At 45.5% G+C, this 22,043-nt stretch overlaps 1 protein-coding gene across 1 annotated transcript; it reads left to right on the forward strand.

Moving 5' to 3' along the window:
* The first annotated feature begins 327 nt into the window (after positions 1-327).
* On the forward strand, positions 328-21,266 carry SHISAL2A (shisa like 2A). The gene is given in 5 exon segments (XM_060119218.1): positions 328-649; positions 4,126-4,249; positions 10,765-10,904; positions 21,026-21,115; positions 21,118-21,266. Coding segments are annotated over 5 exon segments (825 nt in total).
* The last annotated feature ends 777 nt before the right edge of the window (positions 21,267-22,043 follow it).

The raw sequence follows: 22,043 nt of genomic DNA on the forward strand, positions 1-22,043 counted from the left end.
TCATAGGAAGACAAACAAACAGCAAACTAACGAAAACCTAAACCCAAAGAGTGACCACTTAGAGTTGGGGGAGAGCTTAGCTGGTATCAGGAGATCTGAGCCTCAGTCCGGTTTGTCCCTGGATTTCATGTTCCAACGTGGCAAAGTCACTTCTCTCAGGATGAGACGCAAGAGCCTCATTCTGGAAAAGAAGGGAAAGAATCAGTCTTGGGCATCAAGGGAGTGGTCGTGCGAGGAACTGGCACTTGTGCTTAATGCACGTCAGCGTCCTTTCTTTGCTTCTCCAACTGCGGTGACCTGCAAGCTGGCACCGGAGCCGGGTCGGGGATGGGGAGAGCCATCGGGGAGGGGCGTCGGGCGGTTACAGCTGGAGGCAGTAGGGCAAGGGGAGAGGGGGGTGCTCCGCTGCGTCCAGAGTCCAAGGACTCCGGGCAGACCCCCCCGGTGAGCGAACCGAGTCCTCACCGCGGGTTGTGCCCGGGTTCTCAGCCTCCGTGGGCTTCGGTCACCGAGCTGCGCGGCCCACGACAGCGAGGGACGTTTCTTTCCAAACCCCTGAGGACTGGGCTCCGGAGCAAGGCTGCCAGGTCTAGAGTGCATTGTTTTGAGAACCACGCGGAAGGAGCTTCCAGTTACTGTGACTCACTGGGTGCCAGGCTTCATGCTCTTCCATCTTCACTACTGCCCTAATGCAGAGAGAGAAAGTGACCTGCCTAAGGTCACACCGCAGGTGACTGTAGCTTATTACTTGTATATCCTTAAGCAAGTTACTTAACCTCTCTGGGTCCAGTTTTCCTATGGGTAGAGTGGGTGCAAAATTATGTGTGTATCTGGAAGACTCCATACCAAAGTATTAAGAGATATTTCTACCTGGTGAGGTAATGGGTGATATTTTTTCTTTTGGTTTATCTGTATTTTCTAATTTGTTGTTTTATAATAAATATGTACATATTTAATTGTTTTTATCTTTATTAAGAGAGTAACACTGCACAGAGTTGTGAGGACTGAAGGAGACTATGAAAAGCACAGAGCACAATTTCTAGTTCACAGTGTGTTCTCCATAAATATGAGTTCTCCCTGCTTACTCTTCCCTCCTACACTTTCCTTCCCCTCTGGTTGGAGACTCTGGCCCCCAGACCTCAGGTTGGGAGGAAGGAGGGGTCTATTTACTAGCTGTGTGGCTTTGGATAAATCACTTGTCCTCTCTGAGTCTCAGTTACCTTCCCTGCAGAATGGGAAGAAAAACACCTACCTCAAAGAAAGTATTTCAAGGACTACATGACATGCAAGATGGGAAACTGCCTGGCACATAGTAGGTCTGCAGTAAGTGTCTGTAGGAAGAAACATGACGCACATGATGAAGGAACAGGCATTAGGGTAGGTTCTAGAGCAGAAGAGGTAGAAGATTTTAGCATAGATTCCAAAGAGCCCAAGGGGTCCACTGATAGAGTTCAGCATGGGAGAGGTCCATGAACTTGGATTGAAAAAGATTACATCCTTGTTTTCATACCTCTAAGTCAAATTTAGCATTTTCTTCTATCATGCATGTAAGCAACAAATCACAGTAGTATTAGCAGAACCTGTCACTTTGTCACCAATAGAAATCAGTTATTTTTGTATTGCATTATAGTAGCAATATCTTGAAATACTGTTTACACTCATTCACCATCTCAAAGTTACAATAGTTAATAGACGAATCTCTCAATCTCATTATTTAATGTTAAAAAAGAACTAATTCACAAAATAACTATTTTGATAATGATTCTACATAATTGGTATCCTTTGTAATCCTAAGTAATTTACTTTTTGTAGGTAAAAATATTCTTCTGAATAGGGGACCATAGTCTTCATCAGACTGCTAGAGAGGACCCTTGGCTAGACAGACATGGATACTAGTCCTGCCTGGGCCACTGGCTGCTTTGTGACACTGGCCTTGTTATTTCTCTCAGGGGCACGATCATCCCTGCTTGGCTCACTCCACAGGGTTGCTGGAGGAACAAATTAATTCTTGGCTGGAAAAGGGCTTTGGAAACTGTTGACAGCTTCCCAATTTTGCCAAAAGCCAGAGCAGAGTGCTTTGCACCTCACAGCTGAATCCCATGTCTCCAGGAGACCCTGATCCTTTCCACAGGACTGCACCCTTTCTCTTTGCTCTCCATCTAATAAAGAGGCCAAAGTGCACCTCCATTAGAGTAGTCATACAGTTCCCAGTTTCCAGAGATTCACAGCTGAGGGGAGGAATTTTCTGGAGGATAATAACAATTCCTTCCCGTTTTCATATTTGATCTTACAGTGACCCTTGAAGACACTACCCCCTCAAAACTCTTCCCTTCTCCTTCAGATGGTGATCCCTCTGTGGCCATGGTCCCTGAATTTCCCTCTTCACTGACGTGTCCTGTGATCATCTGTCCGACTCCCCCACTATACTGTGTTTCTCAAGGGCAGACCCAGATCTGATCTGTCTCAGGGGCCCCAGAGCCCAGGTCAAGGGCATGGCACACATCCGTATCTGAGGAGCTGACCTGGAGGAAGAAAAGGAACCTGAAGGACAGAGAGAAAAAGCAGAGAAGGGGTAGCGCTAGGGCTTGAGCCCAGATCCCCTGATGCCCATGATTTATCCCATACACACTGAAAGCAAGGGATGGAGGAATTAGGGACCCCCAAGGCATCACATTAGCCATTTCCTACTCTACCCAGAGCTGTGAGAAATGAGGAGAGCTAAATACTTTTTAATCTTGAGTGAGTCCCTGCCCATCTGTACAATGGGAGGTGTCAGATTCAGTGGTTTTCAAACCTTTTTGACCTGACTCAAAATAAGAAATGCATTTTACATTGTGATCTGGACCACAGTACATAGAGACACATGTAAATGAAACAAACATTTTATGAAAGAATACTTAACTTTGCTATTTGCAGTGTGCATTTTCTATTCCATTAATTTTTTTTTTTAATGCCAGCTGTAACTCAGTAACAGATTACATGACCCATAGGTCCTTTTCAGCCCCAACACTCTGTGATTGGCTGCATGGGAAGTATTGACAACTAAAGTTCAGCAGTCCCTAGTCCTGGTTCAGTGTAATTGGGCCATACTGTGCACCTCTCAGAGCCTGGGTTTCCCCAGTGTACCCTGAGAGGACAGACAGGCAGTCTCCAAAGGCTTCATACAGTTCCTTCAGACTGTGGTTCTCTGATCCTAGTGAGAACACCAACCTTGTGATCTGGAAATGATGTGTGAGAATGGAGAGGTGTGTTGGCTTTGCTTCCTGCTGGGTGGAGTTACCATCTGGACATCCACTAGCCCCCCTTGTCCTAGGCCAGTGTGGCAGAGAGTATGAACAGGGGAGCGTGAACATGTCAGTGCATGAGTTAGCTGCTCAGGGAAAGGAAGTGGCAGGCAAGGAAGCCAGAGGATGACAACATATAAAAGTCACTGGAAAAGAGGCGCTGACAGAACCCGAGAAAGAGCAAGGGCTTGGGAACAAGGCAGACCCACGTAAAATCCCATGGGCTTAAGAGCCCCGGAAAATGACTTTAATTTGACTCTAAGCTCTCATTTATAAAATGAGTATGAAAACCCCTGGTCCTCTGGGTTGTTGTGAAGCTTAAGTGAGGTCGTGCATTGATCATCCCTATACTGACCCTAATGTGTGGTCCACGGCAGGTCCCCTGTCTGTGTCCTGCGCTAGCCTGGGACTGCCGCGCACAGCGCCTAGCACAAGGGCGGGCGCTCAGCGCAGATGTGGAATCCAAGCAGGTGGCTTCGATTCCCGCTCTGCCACCCCGCACATGCGCTGTCTCTCCGAGCACCCAGCGCCCTAGTGCATAAACTGGGAACGTAGTGGGGCCGGTGGGGGACGCTGGCAGAGACGCAGGCGGCTCCCTCCTCTCGTCTCCCGCCCGCCTTCCCGCCGCTCTCCACGCCCTCCTCCTCCCTCCCTCTCCCTCCTCCATCTCCCCTCCTGCCGAGCCCTGTCGGCGTACCTGGTCGTCTCCCTCCGTCCTCGGGGACTCTAGGTCTCTAACCGCTGCGTCTCCGCGCCCCTCGCTGTGTCTTCCTCGTCTCTGCGTCAATCTCTGTCTCTCGGCTTATCTCTGCCTCTCTCCCTGTATCTTTCTCGGGCTCAGTTCTGTCTCCGTCCGTCCGTCTCTCGGCGGCCGTCTTCTGCTGCGGCTTCCGCGACCACAAGTACTGCTGCGACGACCCGCACAGCTTCTTCCCCTGCGAGCACAGCTACATGTAGTGGCTCAGGTACTGACCCTGGCCCTAACCCCACCTAGAACCCCACTCCAGTCTTAGCCCCCGTGCTCCATCCTCGGCCCGGCCGCCTGCTAAAGTCTCAATCCTCATCCAGGTGCCCACCACCACGTCAGCACCGACACCCACCCAGTCGTTACCCCCTCAGGCTCTCGCCCTGTCACCAACCCAGCTCCCCCTGTGGCCGCTTCTCCGCTCCATTCCCCCATTTTGACCCAACCGTTATTCAGATCCATCCTTGAACCTCACACCAACTCCACCCTGAAAAACCTTCACTTCATCCCCACTCCAGACATCATCATCCACCACCCTCAACCCAACCTCAAACTACATAACAAGCCCCAGCCTAACAGCAAACTCCCATCTTGCAGCCTTCACAGGATACCCAGACTCCTCCCTTATCCAAGTACCCACCAGCGTCCCCTCCCTAATGCCATCGTCAGCGTCATCCCTGACCTTACCCACTCCCCAGTACTTACTCTATCAGCAGCCCTAACCTCCACCTCAGTCCTCCCTGCAACCCCACCTCAGCTCTCCTTCCTCACCCCAACTCCAAACACTGTCTAGACCTACATTCAAACCTCACTCTCAAGCCTTAATACCTCACCTGATGCTACACCCCAACTCAACCTGAGCCTCAGCCCAACCTCAATTCTTTTGTTCCCCCTCATATTTAGTCATTCTTTCAGCCACCCCTTCCTGAGGCCTTAGCAATGCCAGACCCTGTGGTGAGTTCTGAGCTAAGGCAGAAGTCCAAAGACTCAGAGTTGTCTCCAAGTGCATAACAAGGCAATGACATAATGCCACAGCAGAAGCCAGATCAGTGTAATTTGGGTGAATCCCCACCACAGGACCTCAGTTTCCCCACTAGTTCAGAGAAGCAGGTGGTTAGGCCAGTGCTGACATTCCTGGAACCTAAGTGTGGGACTGAGAGGGCAACAGGTCTCAATCTCTGTGGGTCTCCAAAGGCCTCACCCAGAGAATAGGACCTGACCCTGAGCCTGCTCTGGGAAACAGGCATCAACGAAAATGGAGTGGGCTGCCTCAGTAGACAGTGATCTTCCTGTCCCTGGAGGTATGTGACCAGAGGCTGTGTGCCTGCTGGGTGGGAAAGGACAGTCTGCCTCTAAAACCTCTTTGAGCCTCTGTCTTTTCATCTATCAGATGGGGAGGATGATTTCTGACTAGGGCAAGGACCAAATGAGATCAAGAGGTAAAATCAACTTGGCATATGCCACTAACAATTACAGATATTATTGGTTTTCTAGACTGCTCAATCTGTAATTCCAAAGGATTTTCAGATGGCCAGGTTTTCAGATCCTGCACATTTGGTTGCTGTCACCTGGGGAATTATATTCATATATTCTCTGTTCATCCATATTTTCATCCATTCATTATAGCCTTTGCTTTGTGCCAGGTGCTAGGCTAGGCACTAGAGACACAGAAATCAATGATTCCCTCTCTGAGGAGCTCACAGTCCATTTAAAGAGATATGACGTGCATCTAAAATATAACAATGGAGTATTTGTTGAAGACCCACTGTGTACTTAGTACTGAGCTGAGTATTGAACTATGACACCACTGACCTCCCTTTGAGGTATGGAAGCAGTGTGGAGCTTTGGGGCTGGTTAGAACCTGGTCCAAACTTTGGCTCTGTTCCCTTATTAGCTATGTGAATTTGGGCAAATTATCTCCGAGTCTCTTTTGTCATCCTTAAAATGGCAATAGTAATACCTGTCTCATGGAATTATTGTGAGGATTAAGTGCAATAATGCATGTGAAAGTGACTAGTGCATATAGTAAGTGCTCAATAAAAGGGAGTTCCCTTTCCCTGGTTCATAGGTGGGGAAAGTGAACTCAGAATATAAAAGTGAATTGTCCAAGATCTTCCAGCAATGTCATGGTACACTGAGATTTAAAGAACATTACCTAACACCATCCAAGGGCTAGATGCATTCACACATTCACAACGCTGGCACATCTTCTCTCCATCTTACAAATGAGAAAACATGAAAGAGGTTAAGTTACTATCTTAGAGTACTCCAGTGAGAGGAAGTGGCAGAACTGGGATGAAAACTCAGGCCTGTCTGGTCCCAAGCCCAGGCTTGACCTGCTGCACAAATGTCTAAATCTAGCCTGGCTCTCATAACCTGCTCTACTCAGATCACTTGAAAAGATACTCACTGACCCTCTGCTGTCTTCTGGACACTGTTGTAGCACTTGGAGACACAGAGATGAGTAAACTCCTCAGCACCCAGCCAGGATCCCATCCCACTACTACCACCCCCTTCCCTATACACCCCTTGTGGTCCCTCTCTTTGCCTTGGACCCTCTTGAGACATAGAGTGCTTTAGTGGCTCAGACAGTGAGCTAGAGGGTTGGATGGGGTGATCTCTGAGGTCACATTGCATGTTGTATGCTTCCATTCTATGACCCCAAGGGCAGCTGAAAGGTTCTAGCCTGCAGGGCTGACTCTTCCTAGGCATGGCTATAATATGGTTCATAAACATCACAGACAATTGCAAAGTGGAGGAGGGAAACTGGGGTCCTCAGGACATTAGGTGATCAGTATACTCCAAACCCTGAAACAACCCTTCCAGCATGGGATGTCAAAGCCCCGCCATTGCAGGGTAGAGAACTTGTTTTGTTCTGGACTCCATTTGGCCCTTTTCATGAAAGCTGGCCCTTAAAAACATGAAAATCAGCAGGTAAACATTGTTTCCTTGGATAGTGCTCAAGAAGAATTGCTGTCTTTAAAAGCATGTCTCAGGACTTCCTTAGTGGCACAGTGGTTAAGAATCTGCCTGCCAATGCAGGGGACACGGGTTTGAGCCCTGGTCCAGGAAGATCCCACATGCCACGGAGCAGCTAAGCATGTGCGCCGTAACTACTGAGCCTGTGCTCTAGAGCCCGTGAGCCCCAACTACTGAAGCCCGCACGCCTAGAGCCTGTGCTCCGCAAGGAGAGAAGCAACTGCAATGAGAAGCCCACGCACTGCATCAAAGAGTAGCCCTCGCTCACCGCAACCAGAGAAAGCGCACGTGCAACAATGAAGACCCAACGCAGCCAAAAATAAATAAATAAAATAAATAAGTTTATTTTAAAAAAAAAGCATGTCTCAGGAAATGAAGACTCCCTGTGGAGAAGCAGCTGGTGCTATCACATGTCTGGCTGACTTTCCAAACATCCTTTATCAGTAGTTCTGTTTTTTATCAGGACTGGCGGTCAGGCACTGTATATACACTATCTCATTTAATCTTTATGGACACTTGGTGATATAGTAACTTTTATGAATGAAGAAAATGAAGCTCAAAGGGTGAAGGATTTTTCAGCTTATATGTGAGAGAACCAGGATTCACACTTAGAACTGTCTGACTCAAAAACCCTAACAAATGTTAGACCATCCCTCCAGTTCTTTCCTAGAAGTCACAGTGGGTTACCTATCTTTCAGAGTCATAGATCTGTGAAATCCTAGAAGGCTAGCAGCTCTTCAATCCAATTTCCCACCATAGGCAGGAACCTCTAACTTCATTGAAAGGTGGATTCATCCAGGTCTTGTGCAAACCTGTCCAACAATAGGAAACTTACCACCTCTTGAGGCAGTACATTCACCATGGGAAAACTCTGATCATTTGAGTTCATCTTATACTGAGTACAGATTTTCCCCCTTGGACCCTCCCTTGTTGTTCCCAGCTCTGTCCTTGGGAGCTTGTTCCTCCGTTCCCAGACAGACCATCAGAGCAGTGCCCACTACCTGACTGACCGCTGATCTGGAATATATCCCCCCAGCTTTCTCACCCACTCCTCAAAGGATCCTATTTTTACAGGGCTTTTTCCAGCTAGGTGCCCATGGATGTCCCTTGTAAAGGTTGTGGTCCCAACCTGAGCACGAGTCTTCCAGATAACAGCCTTATAAACAGTGAGTATATCTCAAGAAAGGAAATAATACTTAGTTAAACAGTAAACTAACAAGTAGTAAGCTAGTACTAAAGAACTAAAAAGTACTATATGCTCAATGTGGAAAGGACAGGAGAAACAGAAAAGGAAAGCATCCGTGAGAAATCCAGTGTCTTAGCTTGCGCTCCCCAGAAGACTTGGAAACAAGGATTTGAGGGCAAGTAGTTTATATGACAAGCAATCCTAGAAAATACTGGTACAGGGTGGGGAAGTGAGATGGGAAAGGGAAGGAGCTAATGATGGTGTTACCAAGCAAGTCACCACCAAGGGCCACCAGAGCTTAAACTGCTGAACTCTGCCAGCCAGTGTAGAACATACTCTCAGAGTCATCCCATCTGAGGGCCAGGAAGCTGGGTATTTACATACAAATTTCTTTCAGTCATTGGCTGTGTGCTTGTGGGAGAAGGGAGGCATTAATTTTCCTGTACTTTTGACCTGTTCAACGTGCAGACAGAGACTGTTCTGGGCCCAAGAAAGCCCTCAGACAAAGAGGTACATTTGTGGGCTTTTGAAACCCTGGCCAGAATATTCCACAACTGTAAGACCCAATGGGACACAGACAGGACATCCACAGCCTGTGCTACTCCCAGAGACAGCCCGTTAGCGTTTTAGTGTATTTACATCCAACCTTACCTATGTTATGTTATGCATGTATATGTTATGTTTATGTTTATTTATTTAAGTTAGGACTACACTATATAATTAGTAGTGGGTCCTGCTTTTTTCACTTAACATTATCTCATCAGAATTTATCCTTGATTTTAAATATTATTTGAAAACATGTTTTTAATAGCTGTATACTATTCCACTGCAGGGATATCCAGTAATTTATTTAGCTTTGGGAAAACAGACTCTCCAAAGCTCTAAGGTGTTTCTGTTTAGTGGAAGTTAGCCATCAGCTAGCTGGGAGTGAAATCCAACAGAAATGGCAAAGGCAGGAATCTGAGGCTGGGGTCAGGGCTGGGAGGGGTGGGCAGAAAAGCTGCAGGAATCACAGGCAGAAAGGACACACAAACAACCCTGGTGCTACCTATCCCCTACTATTGGGAGAACATCCCACAGTGTTTGACAAAAAGTAGGTACTCAATAATAGTTACTAAGTGCCTACTATGTGCTGGAGCTTGTACAAGGAGAGAACAAAGCCAGTTAAACATGGTCTCAGTCTCCCTACAAAGAACACATGAGGAATATGTTGAACTTCTATGCACCAAGAATATTACATATATCATTCATCCTCACCACCAACTGTGAGGTGCTGGGTTTTGATCATTCTCACTTTTCCAACAAAGAAGCTGAGGCTCAAAAGGCTAAGTAATTTTATCAAGATCTCACATCGAGTTAGGTACAGACCTGGGTCCTAAACCAGGTGCGTCTGTAAGAGTTCCAAAGCTCTTTGTTCTTTCCCTACCACATTGGGCTGCCTGACCAAGTAGGAAGTGCTAAAGGCCCAGAGTAGATGTCCTGGCTGGGTGGGCCTGGCCTGGAAGAAGAAAGGAGAGAGAAAGAGGACCAAGGAAAGCACTGAGGAGGAGACATTTGAGATGGGCCTTCAAGGACAGGTGAAATTCTGATGTGGGGAGATGATGGGAGAGATCATGTGAAACAGGAAAGACAGTGGCCCCCCAAAATGAGCCAGAAGGTAGTTGTCTGGAGACCAGGTGACCAAGGCCTGACTTGGGGCAGAGGCAGTGAGGTTGTGGGGTGAGGGACCAGCAGCAGGGAGGTGTTCTAGACATGGAGTCCACACTGGTGTGATGACCCACTAGAGACTGGGCCAGAAGTTACCTTGAGTCTGGAAGGACAGCGGGTATTGAACTAAGGCCTGCTATGTGTCTTGATTTTTGATAAATTTATGTATTTTTGGCTGCGTTGGGTCTTTGTTGCTGCGTGCAGGCTTTCTCTAGTTGTGGCGAGCAGGGGCTACTCTTCGTTGCAGTACGCAGGCTTCTCATTGCGGTGGCTTCTCTTGTTGCGGAGCATGCGCTCTAGGCACGCGGGCTTCAGTAGTTGTGGCACGTGGGCTCAGTAGTTGTGGCACGTGGGCTCAGTAGTTGTGGCTCGCAGGCTCTAGAGCACAGGCTCAGTAATTGTAGCACACGGGCTTAACTGCTCTGCAGCATGTGGGATCTTCCTGGACCAGAGCTTGAACCAGTGTCCCCTGCATTGGCAGGCGGATTCTTAACCACTGCGCCACCAGGGAAGTCCCTTGATTTTTAAGAAACAGCAGTGTGGGGAGGGCTCTTTAAGATCATCTCTAGCTTCCTGGGGTGGCAGCAGGTTGAGGAAAGGAGAGGAGAAGAAAGGGAACACATACTGAGTCCCAACTACATGGTGACACTGAGCCATGTCAAGTTATGTATGTGGTGAGTACTTGCCACATAGTTGATGCTCTTTCCCATGCTTAGGCCCAGAAAGCCTGTTTAAGGCAAGGAGAGACAGAACAAAAGTTAAAGTTGGCTGATTCCTATAACACTTACAATACTTCTCTTATAACATGCTGCTTCCCAAGTCCTTTCCTGACCCTCTGCTCCCTTATGGTTTTCTCTCCCCAGTATTGGTGCTCCTGTGGGCCTGTCCATAGCAGCAGTGGTCCTCCCAGCCTTCATTGTCACCGCCTGTGTGCTTTGTTACCTGTTCATCAGCTCAAAACCCCACACAAAGTTGGACCCAGGATTAAGCTTACAGACTACAGGTAAGAAAGAGGTCACATGATTTCCTTGTATTCAGCAGGTTAGCACCTTTGCAGAGGGGAGATATTTAGAAATGATATTTGGAACATTTGCCTCAAAAGTGTTTCTGGAATATTCTGAAGCAGCAGCACATTTCTCAGGAGGTTCATGATATGAACATTTCCATCCCAAACTCTTCCATGTGTTCATTGTTAATCAAAATAATTTGATTATAGTCAGCATCCTATTTGTTACAGGAAGATGTTATTAAACATCCTACAATATATAGGACAGCACCCTACAATAAAGAATTATCTAGGGCTTCCCTGGTGGCACAGTGGTTGAGAGTCCGCCTGCCGATGCAGGGGACACGGGTTCGTGCCCCGGTCCGGGAAGATCCCACATGCCGCGGAGCGGCTGGGCCCGTGAGCCATGGCCGCTGAGCCTGCGCGTCCGCAACAGGAGAGGCCACAACGGTGAGAGGCCCACGTACCGCAAAAAAAAAAAAAAAAAAAAGAATTATCTGACCCAGAATGTCAATAGTGCTGATGTTGAGAAACCCTAGAATAGAAAGAGACTCCAGAAACAGACTAATTAAAGAATATAGTAACATGAATAAAATATTTAATTTTAAAAATAAGGGAAATATTGGCAAATTTGCCTACATCAAATACAAATAGACATCAAATACAAATAGTACAAAAGATACCATACATAAAGTTAAAAAACAAGTGGTGGACTGCAAAGATATAAATACACACACACGGTCAATCCTAATTATTTGCAGATTCCATACTTGTGAATTTGCCTACTTGCTAGAATTAATTTGTAACCTCAAAAATCAATACTTTCAGTGTTTTTGAGGTCATGTGCAGATGTGGATGTGCACAGAGCAACAAAAAATTTGAGTTGCCCTATCACACACATTCTCAGCTGAGGTTGAACAAGGAAGGCCATGCTCTGCCTTCTTGTTTCTGCTCTTATACAGTAAACAAGTGTCCTCTTCGTGGTATATTTAGTGCCACGTTTTTGCATTTTTATGATTTTTGTTGGTGGTTTCGCTGTTGAAAATGACCCCCAAATTAATGCTGAAGTTCTGTCTAGTATTCCTCAGCACAAGGCTGTCACGTGCCTTATGGAAAAAATACATGTGTTCAGTACACTTTGCTCAGACAGGAGGTATAGTGCTGTTGGCCATGAGTTAAATGTTAATGAGTTAGCAATATATATTAAATAAGGTGTTTTTAAACAGAAACACACACAAAACAAAGTTATATATTGATCGACTGACAAAAATGTGACCAGAGGCTCACAGGAACCTAACTTTGTATTTCCCCAAGGAGCAATAATTCAGTATTCACTAATTCAGTGTTTGTGGTGACTTTTTTGGACATAACTACAGCGACTAATGAGAATCAACTGTATCTAAAATAGAGACAGGATTGATATCCAGAATATATAAGCATATCTTTGAACAAGTGGGAAAAACATAATCCACTAAGAAATACAAATGCCCAACACACATGAAAAGATGTTCAACCTTACTAATAATCAGGAGAATGCAATTTAAGAATGACATACCTTTTTTTAAAATGATTACATTGGCAAAAATCCAAAAATGGATCACATTAATAGTGAGAAGTTTACATGGGGGGAATGGATACTCTCATATACCACTGATAAGAATAAATTGGTAAAACCACTTTGTAAAGCAATTTGGCACTATCCATTTAAACTAAAAATGTACATACCCTATAACTCAGTAATTCCACTTTTCTAATTATCTGCCTTAGAGATATAGTTGCACTAGGAGAGGACTTGTAAAGATGGATTCCATGACAGCTTGTCACACTGGAAACAAACTAAATGTCCATCAGTAGAGGAATAATAAAATATGATACTGCAGTTAAAAGGAATGAATTAGCTCTATATAGACTATCTCATTTGCTCTTCACAATAACCAGGCAGAGTACAGAACTTATTACTATCCATTTTACAGATCAGGAAACCGAGGCCTCAGTCACCTAGTGAGTGAGCGACAGAGCCAACTCCACCTCCACCTTCCTTCCTCTCCTTATCCCTGTGCTGAGAAAGGGAAGTCCCTACTTTATGCCAGATACCATTTGAAACTTTACATGCACTGTCTTGTCTAATTTTCCAAACTACCCCAGTGAGGTAGGTGTTATTATCACCCATGTTACAGATGTGAAAACCAGGTTCCAGGGAGGTCAGATAACTTGCCCAAGGGGTCACAGTTTGTAAATTGCGGAGCTGGAATTCAAATATGTGTGTTTTTCTGCCTCCAAAGTCCTACTCTTTCTACCTCACCAGGCCAGGTGTGTGGGGTGCTTCTGCTTGTGCCCTACTCCCCTCATCTCTCCCCACCCTATCCCCTGTAGCCTTTCTAACTCAAGGGAACACAGTTCACCCGTCCGTCGGTCCTGTGAATAAAAACCACCCTCCTGCTTTTCACTGCTCAGCCACCAGCTGGATTATTCAATTATTCAGTCACCAGGGTTTGACACAGCTTGTGTTCTTGCTATTTGCTTCCTGTTTTTCAGATGGAAAATGCATTTCCTGACTGTTCACTAAATGACAGTTTTTGGCTCTCTCTGCCTTTTGCCCAAACTCAGCTCTTAGCACCTCCCTTTTTTCTTCATTAAGTGCTGTCCTCTCCTTCCTCTGAACCCACAGCATCAACCCAGGAGCCTCTTGTCCCTCCTGCATCTGAGACGTTTACAGGCTGCTACCTTACACTCATCAGAGCTTGCCCCCTTACACAGACTTTCATCTGTTTCCATCTCCTTCACTGGCAGGACATGTAGAGAGATCATTAGCCCCATTTTACAGGAGAGGAAATCAAGGCTCAGCCAAGGGAAGTGAATGGCCAAGTCTACACAGCTGGTGAGCATGTACTGCTGGGATGTCAACCTCGATCTCCTGACTCTAAAGCCCACACTCACTGCACATGGTACCTGGGGTCCTGATCGCTGAGTCTGGGGGCAAGGACGGGATGGGGAGTTCCTTGGCAAGAGCAGCGTGGAAATAGAACAGAGCTTCTGAAAATAGGCTCCTTCTGCTGCCCAGATGTTCTGTACTGTCCCATTACCCCCACCCTACCCCATCCCTCAAACTTGGGATGCAACAAAGACCGTAAACTTTTTTATTCTTGTACTTTGTGAGGAACTAGCTTGATCAGAAGGCTGACCGAGCTTCTATGTTTGTGCTAGGCACTATGCCAAGGACTTTAAACATATTATCCCATTTAACCCGTTCAACTACTCTTATCAGGTGGTTATTATCAATCCTATTTTACAGATGAGGTGAGTGAGGTAAGTGTGGAATTGATGTTCCAACCTAGGTACATTTAATAAGAGACAAAAAGTGGGGGGGAAAAAAAGAAAGGTAAGAGTTCAGTTCTCATCCTCCTCTGAAAAGTGTTGGTGAGGATATCATTAATCAGCCATTCTCACTAATTCATAGGGCTCCTAGAAATCAAGTCTGATGTTCTCACTGTATCAATGGGTTGCTGAGGCCCAGAAAGGGACATTCATGTGCCCAAGGTCACCCAGGCATCTGGCCAAGCCTTTGCCTCCTGGGCCAAAGATCTTTTCCTGTAGCAGGCCCTCTTACCTTCCAGGAAGGGTTCCACTTCCTCAGAGCCCACTGCTTTTTAATTAACCACGCTTGGGGAGGTAGTACCTATAACCCAAACAAGCCTCAGTGATGGGTCAGTCTTGACTCATCTCTAAGCAGGGAGAGAATCTGAGAACTCCTTTCCTGGCTGGTCACTACAGGCTAAGACCCCAGGTAATGGGGGGACTGGCCAAAAGGTCCCTGGAAAAAGGTGGGAAAGCACAACCCTGGGCTGGGGTGTCAGAGAACCTGGCTCTAATCCTGGCTTTGTCACTCTTATTGTGTGGCCTTAGGCAAGTCACTTCTCTCTGGGCCTCAGTTTACTCTGTAAAATGTGTACAATAATACCCACCAAGAAAACTGTAAACCTAGAGGTGATGTTTACATAGGAGCTACTTAGTCTCTGATACATGGTAGACTTTTAACGATGAGTAACCCTCATTTTTATTATTATTAGGCACTTAGATTTTTACATGTTAGTCTCCTCAACCTGTCTGTTAATATCTCAAATATAGGAACCATGTCTTAAGTGCCTTTGTATCCCCAGCACCTAACAGAATTCCTAACCTATACTAAAGGTATGCTTGCTCTGTGGAAAGAGCCCAAGCTTTGGAATCAAGCAGAATGGAAAGTGTATCCTGGATCCAATACTTAATACCTGTGTCAGTGCTAACCTTCTCTGTCTGGGCCTCAGTTATTTATCTATAACATGGAATAATAACACCTACCTCAGAGAGTTGTTAGGAGAATCAGATAAGATTGTTGTACCAGCGTGTTTTAGCCAAACATGGATCTTATTGTAACTTGAAAATTGAACTTTTTATATTTGCCTTTAGGCATCCTCCTCTCCAAGTGCCTCTTGGCTAGCACCTTGATAAGATAGAACTCCCTCCCCCAGGTTTCAGGCACCACTGAGGGACTTTAATAACTTTCATTATATATTAGCCAGAGGAAGAGGCAGAAATATATATGTGTACTCAAGAGTTGGACCATTGCCTATTCTGCTGGTTTCCCTGGAAGGGAATTGAAGGGTTGTGGAACTGAAGGCCCTGGGATACATATGTGAGGGAATCCGTGGGATCTGGGAAAGATAATCATATAAAAAAGACATGCTGGGTCCACAAGTTCAGAATGAACCTGCATTGTGATGTATCTGCCAAAAAAGGGTGAGTGGAAGCTCAGATTACAATAACAGAATTATAGAGTCTGGAAGCAAGGGAATGATGGTCCTTCTTTACTCCCAGTTGAATAGAATGCATCAGCTGTCACAGCTCAGAGGTAACATTTTAGCACCCACTCCACAGGTTCCCAACTTTGTGTTCCAAATATATCACTGAAGGGTCCCCAAATATAGCAATGAGGATTCCTGAGCAATTTCCAATATTTCAAAGGTTTTACTGGAACCAAGTTTCTTAGTTTTGAGCTAGAATTATATTAGTCCAAGGAGGGTAATTAGCACGGGCTCTTTCCTGCTAATCAGAACTCTTTAATAGAAAATGGGAGGGGGGAGCTAGTACCTAATAAAGGCAGTCTATTATACAGACAGAATCCTTTACAATTTGAAATTCCAGGGAAAAGAAAGAGAAAAACAAGACCAGCCCTACTTTCTACCCCATTTTATAGAATAGTAACTGAGATCCAGAGAGGAGAAGAAGTTAGCCCAAGATAGCACAATGATTTAATATCAGAATGAGGATTTGAGCCAAGGTTTTATAGCTCCTAGAAGCCCAAGGATTCCCCCTGAGCCCTGACTGCCAGCTGCTCAGAGACCCACAATTTCAGAGGAACTTTGACCAATCAGAAGGTGATCAGAGGCAGGTGACCAGCTTGGTCTGAGAACCAGATTATGTGAGTATCGACTGAAGAGCTGGGGACATTTGGCCTCAAGCAAAGGAGTCTCAGTGTTCACAGCCTAGGACCTCCAGTCTCTGCAAGGCTACCCTGGGGCGCGAGGAAGAGACATTTTGAGAGAAGCCAGAGAACAGAGTTAGGATCAGTGGGGGAAGCCATAGGAAGGCAGAATGTTAATTCAATAAAGCTGTGTCTTTCTTAGAATAAGACCTGAAATACTTTTGTAAAGTGCACCCTCATCACCATGGGTCGTATTTAGTTCGTCAATTGTAACTCTTGGTTTAAAAAAAAAAAGAGCACCCCCAAGCCTGGAAGGTAACCAGGAAAAGGCTAAATGTGGGATTCAGTGAAAGAGATTCTTGCATTGAATAGAAGATTGAACTAAATCCCTGTACCAAATGGAATGCCTTAAAATGCAAGCTTAAATAACAAAGGATCCCAAAGAATCTGCAAAACAGACACAGAGAGATGCACAAAACAACCTTCTAGACCTAATAAGTGCATTCAGTATGGTCATAGTATGTAAGGTCAGACCCAAACATCAATGGTATTTATATATACCAGCAACAAACAACTGGAGACCAAAATTTTAAATATAATATCATGTATAGTCACTTGGAAAAAAAAGGAAATACTCTGGTATAAAACTAACAAAACATGTACAGGAGCTATACGATAAAAAATACAAAATGCTAGTGAAGAAAAGCAAAGAAGACTTAAATAAATGGAGCTAGAACACATATTAAAGCCACAATGAGATACCACTTCTCATCTATCAGCACCCTAAAGTAAAAACGCTGACAATCCAAAGTGAGGACATGGAACAACTGGATCTCTTATATACTTCTAGTGGGAATTAGAATGGTATAGCCACTTCAGAAGACAATTTGGTGTTTTCATAAAGTTAAACATACTTACTATATGTATTAGTTTCCTATGGCCACTGTAGCAAATTACCACAAACTTGGTGGCTTAACATAACAGACATGTATTCTCTCACAGTTCTGGAGGCCAGAAATTCAAAATCAGTTTTGCTGGGCTGAAATCAAAGGCTCCATGGGTGAATCTGTTCCTTACCTCTTCCAGTTTCTGGTGACTGCCAGCATTCCTTTGCTTGTAGCTGTATCACTCCAATCTCTACCTCTGTCTTTACATCACTGTCTGTGAGTGTCTATCTCCCTCTGCCTTTCTCTCTCTTTTTAAAAAATATTTATTTATTTATTTATTTATTTATTTATTTGGTTGCGCCGGGTCTTAGATGCAGCTCGCAGGCTCCTTAGTTGTGGCTCGTGGGCTCCTTAGTTGTGGCATGCATGTGGGATCTAGTTCCCTGACCAGGGATCAAACCCTGACCCCCCTGCATTGGGACTGTGGAGTCTTATCCACTGCACCACCAGGGAAATCCCTGCCTTTCTCTTATAAGGGCACTTGTGGTGGCATTTAGGGTCCATCCAGATAACTGAGGATAATCTCATGTCAAAAGCCTTAATGTCATCACATCTGCAAAAACCATATAAGGTAACATTCACAGACTCCAGAAATTGGGACCTGATATCTTTGGGGGTCACCATTCAATCCACTATACCATACAAAACAGCAATCACACTCCTAAGTGGTCCTAGAGAAATGAAAATGTGTGTCTGCACAAAAACCTATATACAAATGTTCATAACGAATGAACTGTCAATACACATAACAACTTGAGTAGATTGCAAGGGTATTAAACAGAGTGAAAAAAGCCAATCTGAAAAGTTGTACACTGCATAATTCCATTTATATAACACTTCTTAAATGACAAAACTATAGTGTGGAGAAGGGGTTAGTGGTTACCAGAGTTAGGTTTAGGAGGAAGGTATGACTATAAAGGGGTAGCATGAGAAGATTTCTTTGTGATGATGGAACAGTCCTTAATCCTGATTGTGGTAGTGATTATATAAATCTACACATGTGATAAGCGTTCATAGTACTATACACCAAAAAAAAGTCCATATAAAAATGGGTAAAATTGAATAGGATCTGTAGTTTAGTCAATTGTACTATGTCAATGGCAGTCTCCTAGTTCTGAAATTACTCCATGGTTATGTAAGATGTTATCATTGGGGAAAGCTAGGTGAATGGTACAATGGAACTCTCTACTATTTTTGTAACTTTTTGTGAGCCTTAAATTATTAAAAATAGGAAGTTCAAAACAAAAAAAACAAAAAAGGAATTTTTTGGCTCTGTCGATGAGAAGTCCAAAAGTAGGATGAGCTTTAGGAATGGTTTCAATAGAAGTTCACAATGTCCTCATGCTTGCGGCTTTGTCCTCTGAGATTCTCTCAGCTCTGCCCTCTATCTTGTGTTGGCTTTCTCCTCAGACTGATTTTTCCCATGGTAGTAAGTTGGCTGCCAGCAGTCCCTGGGACTCTGTGCTTTTTGTTCCCATCTAGCCAGGAGGAGAAAGAGGGAGCTATCTCTTCCTTCAACCAGGAGGAAAAAAAAGGCCTGAGCTCTACCCTGATTGGACTACCTCAGGTCCTGTGCCCACCCTAAACCAATCACTGAACCCAGGGAAATGCTATGCACTGATTTCTCATCCCTGTAGCAAAGGAACAGGACTACTTGATGGGCTGGGATCAAGCAGGCCCCCCTGCTGGAGCTGAGATGGGGCCTATCCTACCCAAACATAATTGCTATTACTGGGTGGGAAGAGGTGGAATGGATGTTGCGTAGCCAACTCCAATGTCTCATACAGCCTCCCTTTTTTTTTTTTTTTAATTTAATTACTTATTTATTTTTGGCTGTGTTGGGTCTTCATTGCTGCGCAAGTGCTTTTCTCTAATTGCGGCGAGCACTTCGTTGCAGTGCGTGGGCTTCTCATTGCGGTGGCTTCTCTTGCTGAAGAGCACAGGTTCTAGGTGCGTGGGCTTCAGTAGTTGTAGCACGCGGGCTCAGCAGTCGTGGCTCACGAGCTCTAGAGCACAGGCTCAGTAGTTGTGGCGCACGGGCTTAGTTTCTCCAAGGCATGTGGGATCTTCCCGGACCAGGGCTCGAACCCGTGTTCCCTGCATTGGCAGGCGGATTCTTAACCACTACGCCACCAGAGAAGCCTTACAGCCTCCTTCTTGAAATTCACTCTTCCCTTGGTTTCAGAGGCACCGTTCATCCTCGGTCTCTTCCATCAATGGGTTTTAAAGCATAGGAGTTTTCTAGACAAAGAAGGTATAAAATGTCATTCTAGGCAGAAGAAACAGTAAAAGTGGAGACCCAGAGATGTGAAGGAATGGACCCATTCAGGGAACAATGAAATTTTGGTATAATAAAGCATAGAGTTCTTGAGGGAAGAGTAGTAGTAAAAAAGCTAGAGAAGGGATGATGGGGCTAGTACATGAAGAAACTTGAATGCACCTCAAGGATCACAGGTAATGGGAAGACACTGAATGCTTTTGAGAAAGAGCAGTACATGGACTCACTTCACCTCAGAAAGATCTCCCTGGACGTCCTTAGTGATGCAGTGGTTAAGAATTTGCCTGCCAATACAGGGGACATGGGGTTCAAGCCCTGGTCCGGGAAGATCTCACATGCCATGGAGCAGCTAAATCTGTGCACCACATCTACTGAAGCCCACGTGCCTAGAGTCCCTACTCGGCAGCAAGAGAAGCCACCGCAATGAGAAGCCCACGCACTGCAACAAATAGTCCCCGCTCGCCACAACTAGAGAAAGCCCGCGCGCAGCAACAAAGACCCAACACAGCCAAAAAAATAAAATAAAATAAATAAAAAGATCTCTCTAGCTATAGCCTGGAAGGTGGCCTGGAGGGGACCCAACCAAAGGCTGTTTTGCCTGGGCAGAAGAACATGAAAGCCTGACCTAGTGTGGTGGCCTTGAGGATGGAGAGAATGGGTGGATATGGCAGATAGTGATTTGGTGGAATCAACAGGACCTGGTGAATTGCTTGACTTTGGAAAGGGGTAGGGGTAGGAGGTGTGAGAGTTGACTCACATTTCTGGCTTGAACACTTGATATACTTTTTATCCAAGAAGGCAGGAATGCTTAATTGTGTGAAATGCTCCCGATAAGCCAAGGGAGACAATAACTTATAAGTAACCATGGGATTCAGTGACAAAAAGTTTTAAGTTCTACTGAGGGCAGAAACCAAGTAAGCTGCAGCAGAATAAGTCATGAATGGGAAGTGGGATATAATAAGGCCAAGTGAGCTTCCTATCAAGCTCAGGTATAAAAGGAGGAGAGGATTAAGCAGCCATTGAAGAGACTCATGAAATCTATTCTTAAAGCAGAGAATAATATATGTTTTTAAGTTTTCCAGCACTTCCCTGAAGGCTAGCTGTGTAGTAAGCCTGTATCTTCACCTAAAAAATGAGTTTTTAATAGTACCTACCACACAGGTTTATGGTGAAGGTGAAGTCTTCATATGTACTAACAATTGTTTATTGTCTGTCTCCCCCATTAAACGTTAAGTTCATGAGAAGCATTGACAGCTCCTAGTTCATGATGTGGTATATGGTTAATGAATATTTGTTAAATGAATGATGCATTTAAGACTCTGAGCACAATCCTGCCCAAGGTAAGCACTCAGGGAAGTTCAGCGTGTATGATCCCGATGGAAAGGAAGGGCTGCAGGAGGAAGCCCCATGCCCTCGGCTTGCTGTTTTCCAGACCCTGATGAGGTACTGCCTGACCGCCAAGGTGGGAACATGGGCAATTCAGTGGAGGTGCCGGGAGTGAGCCCTCTCGGGCAGAGTCACCCTTCCTGAACCCATGGCCGGACTGCAATGAAGAGCAGGCTGTGGACCCCAAACGCCTCCTCCAGCACTGCTTCATGGCTACAGTGACAGCCGGTGACATTCCAGGCAGCCCTGAGGAGGCCCCTGTCCCCAGTCTAGACCCAGCTCCATAAACACCCAATAAATGTCTCTACACCATCCTCTTCTGGATTCTCTCTTCTTGGTAAAAAGGTGGGGCTGGGGATAATCAAAGGGACTTTGGAACCTAGCAGCATAAATGAGGGCTTTTCCTAGCAAACCCACTCAGGTCTTACTGTGGATCCAGCCATGGTGCTCTGCCTGGCCCACTGTGGGCCGAAGGGAGTTTAGACATGGGTCCCTGGTAAAATGGTCCTAACAACTGCAGGCGATCAGGGAGAAGCCTGGGGCCTGTGGAGATTCAGAGGAGCCCCTCGCCTAACCTGGGGAGTCAGAGAATTCGGACTTGGTCTTCCTGCCACAGAGCAGATATACTTAGGAAGCCCAGGGGAGATGACCAGGACCCAGGGGCAAGTGACTCGTGCCCCTCCAGCAGCTCTGTGTCGCTCCTGGAGGGGGTCCCTTGCCAAGGAACAGAAGGAGAGGGAGTGTAGAGTACATACACAGGGCCCAGCCATGTTTAATATCATTCAGTTCCTCAGGTGAATGAAAGAGTGAATGTGGCGTGAGTGAGGGAACGAATGGTTAATAGGCTCCACAGTGTGGCCTGGATAAAGTCCCTTAGTCTATCTGAGCCTCAGTTCCCTTGCAGGGTCATGGTGACTGTTCAATGAGTTGATGGATATGAACTCTCTTCCTGAACATGAAAGTGCTACAAAAATTCCAAAAATTACAGGTGAGTGTTTTTCAATATAACTTAGTAATTAAGAGCAGGGACTCTGGAGCCAAATGCCTAGTTTAAATCTGGTCGC

Source organism: Mesoplodon densirostris, chromosome 2 (genome assembly GCF_025265405.1).
Source record: "Mesoplodon densirostris isolate mMesDen1 chromosome 2, mMesDen1 primary haplotype, whole genome shotgun sequence".
NCBI classification, from domain to species: Eukaryota; Metazoa; Chordata; class Mammalia; order Artiodactyla; family Ziphiidae; genus Mesoplodon; species Mesoplodon densirostris.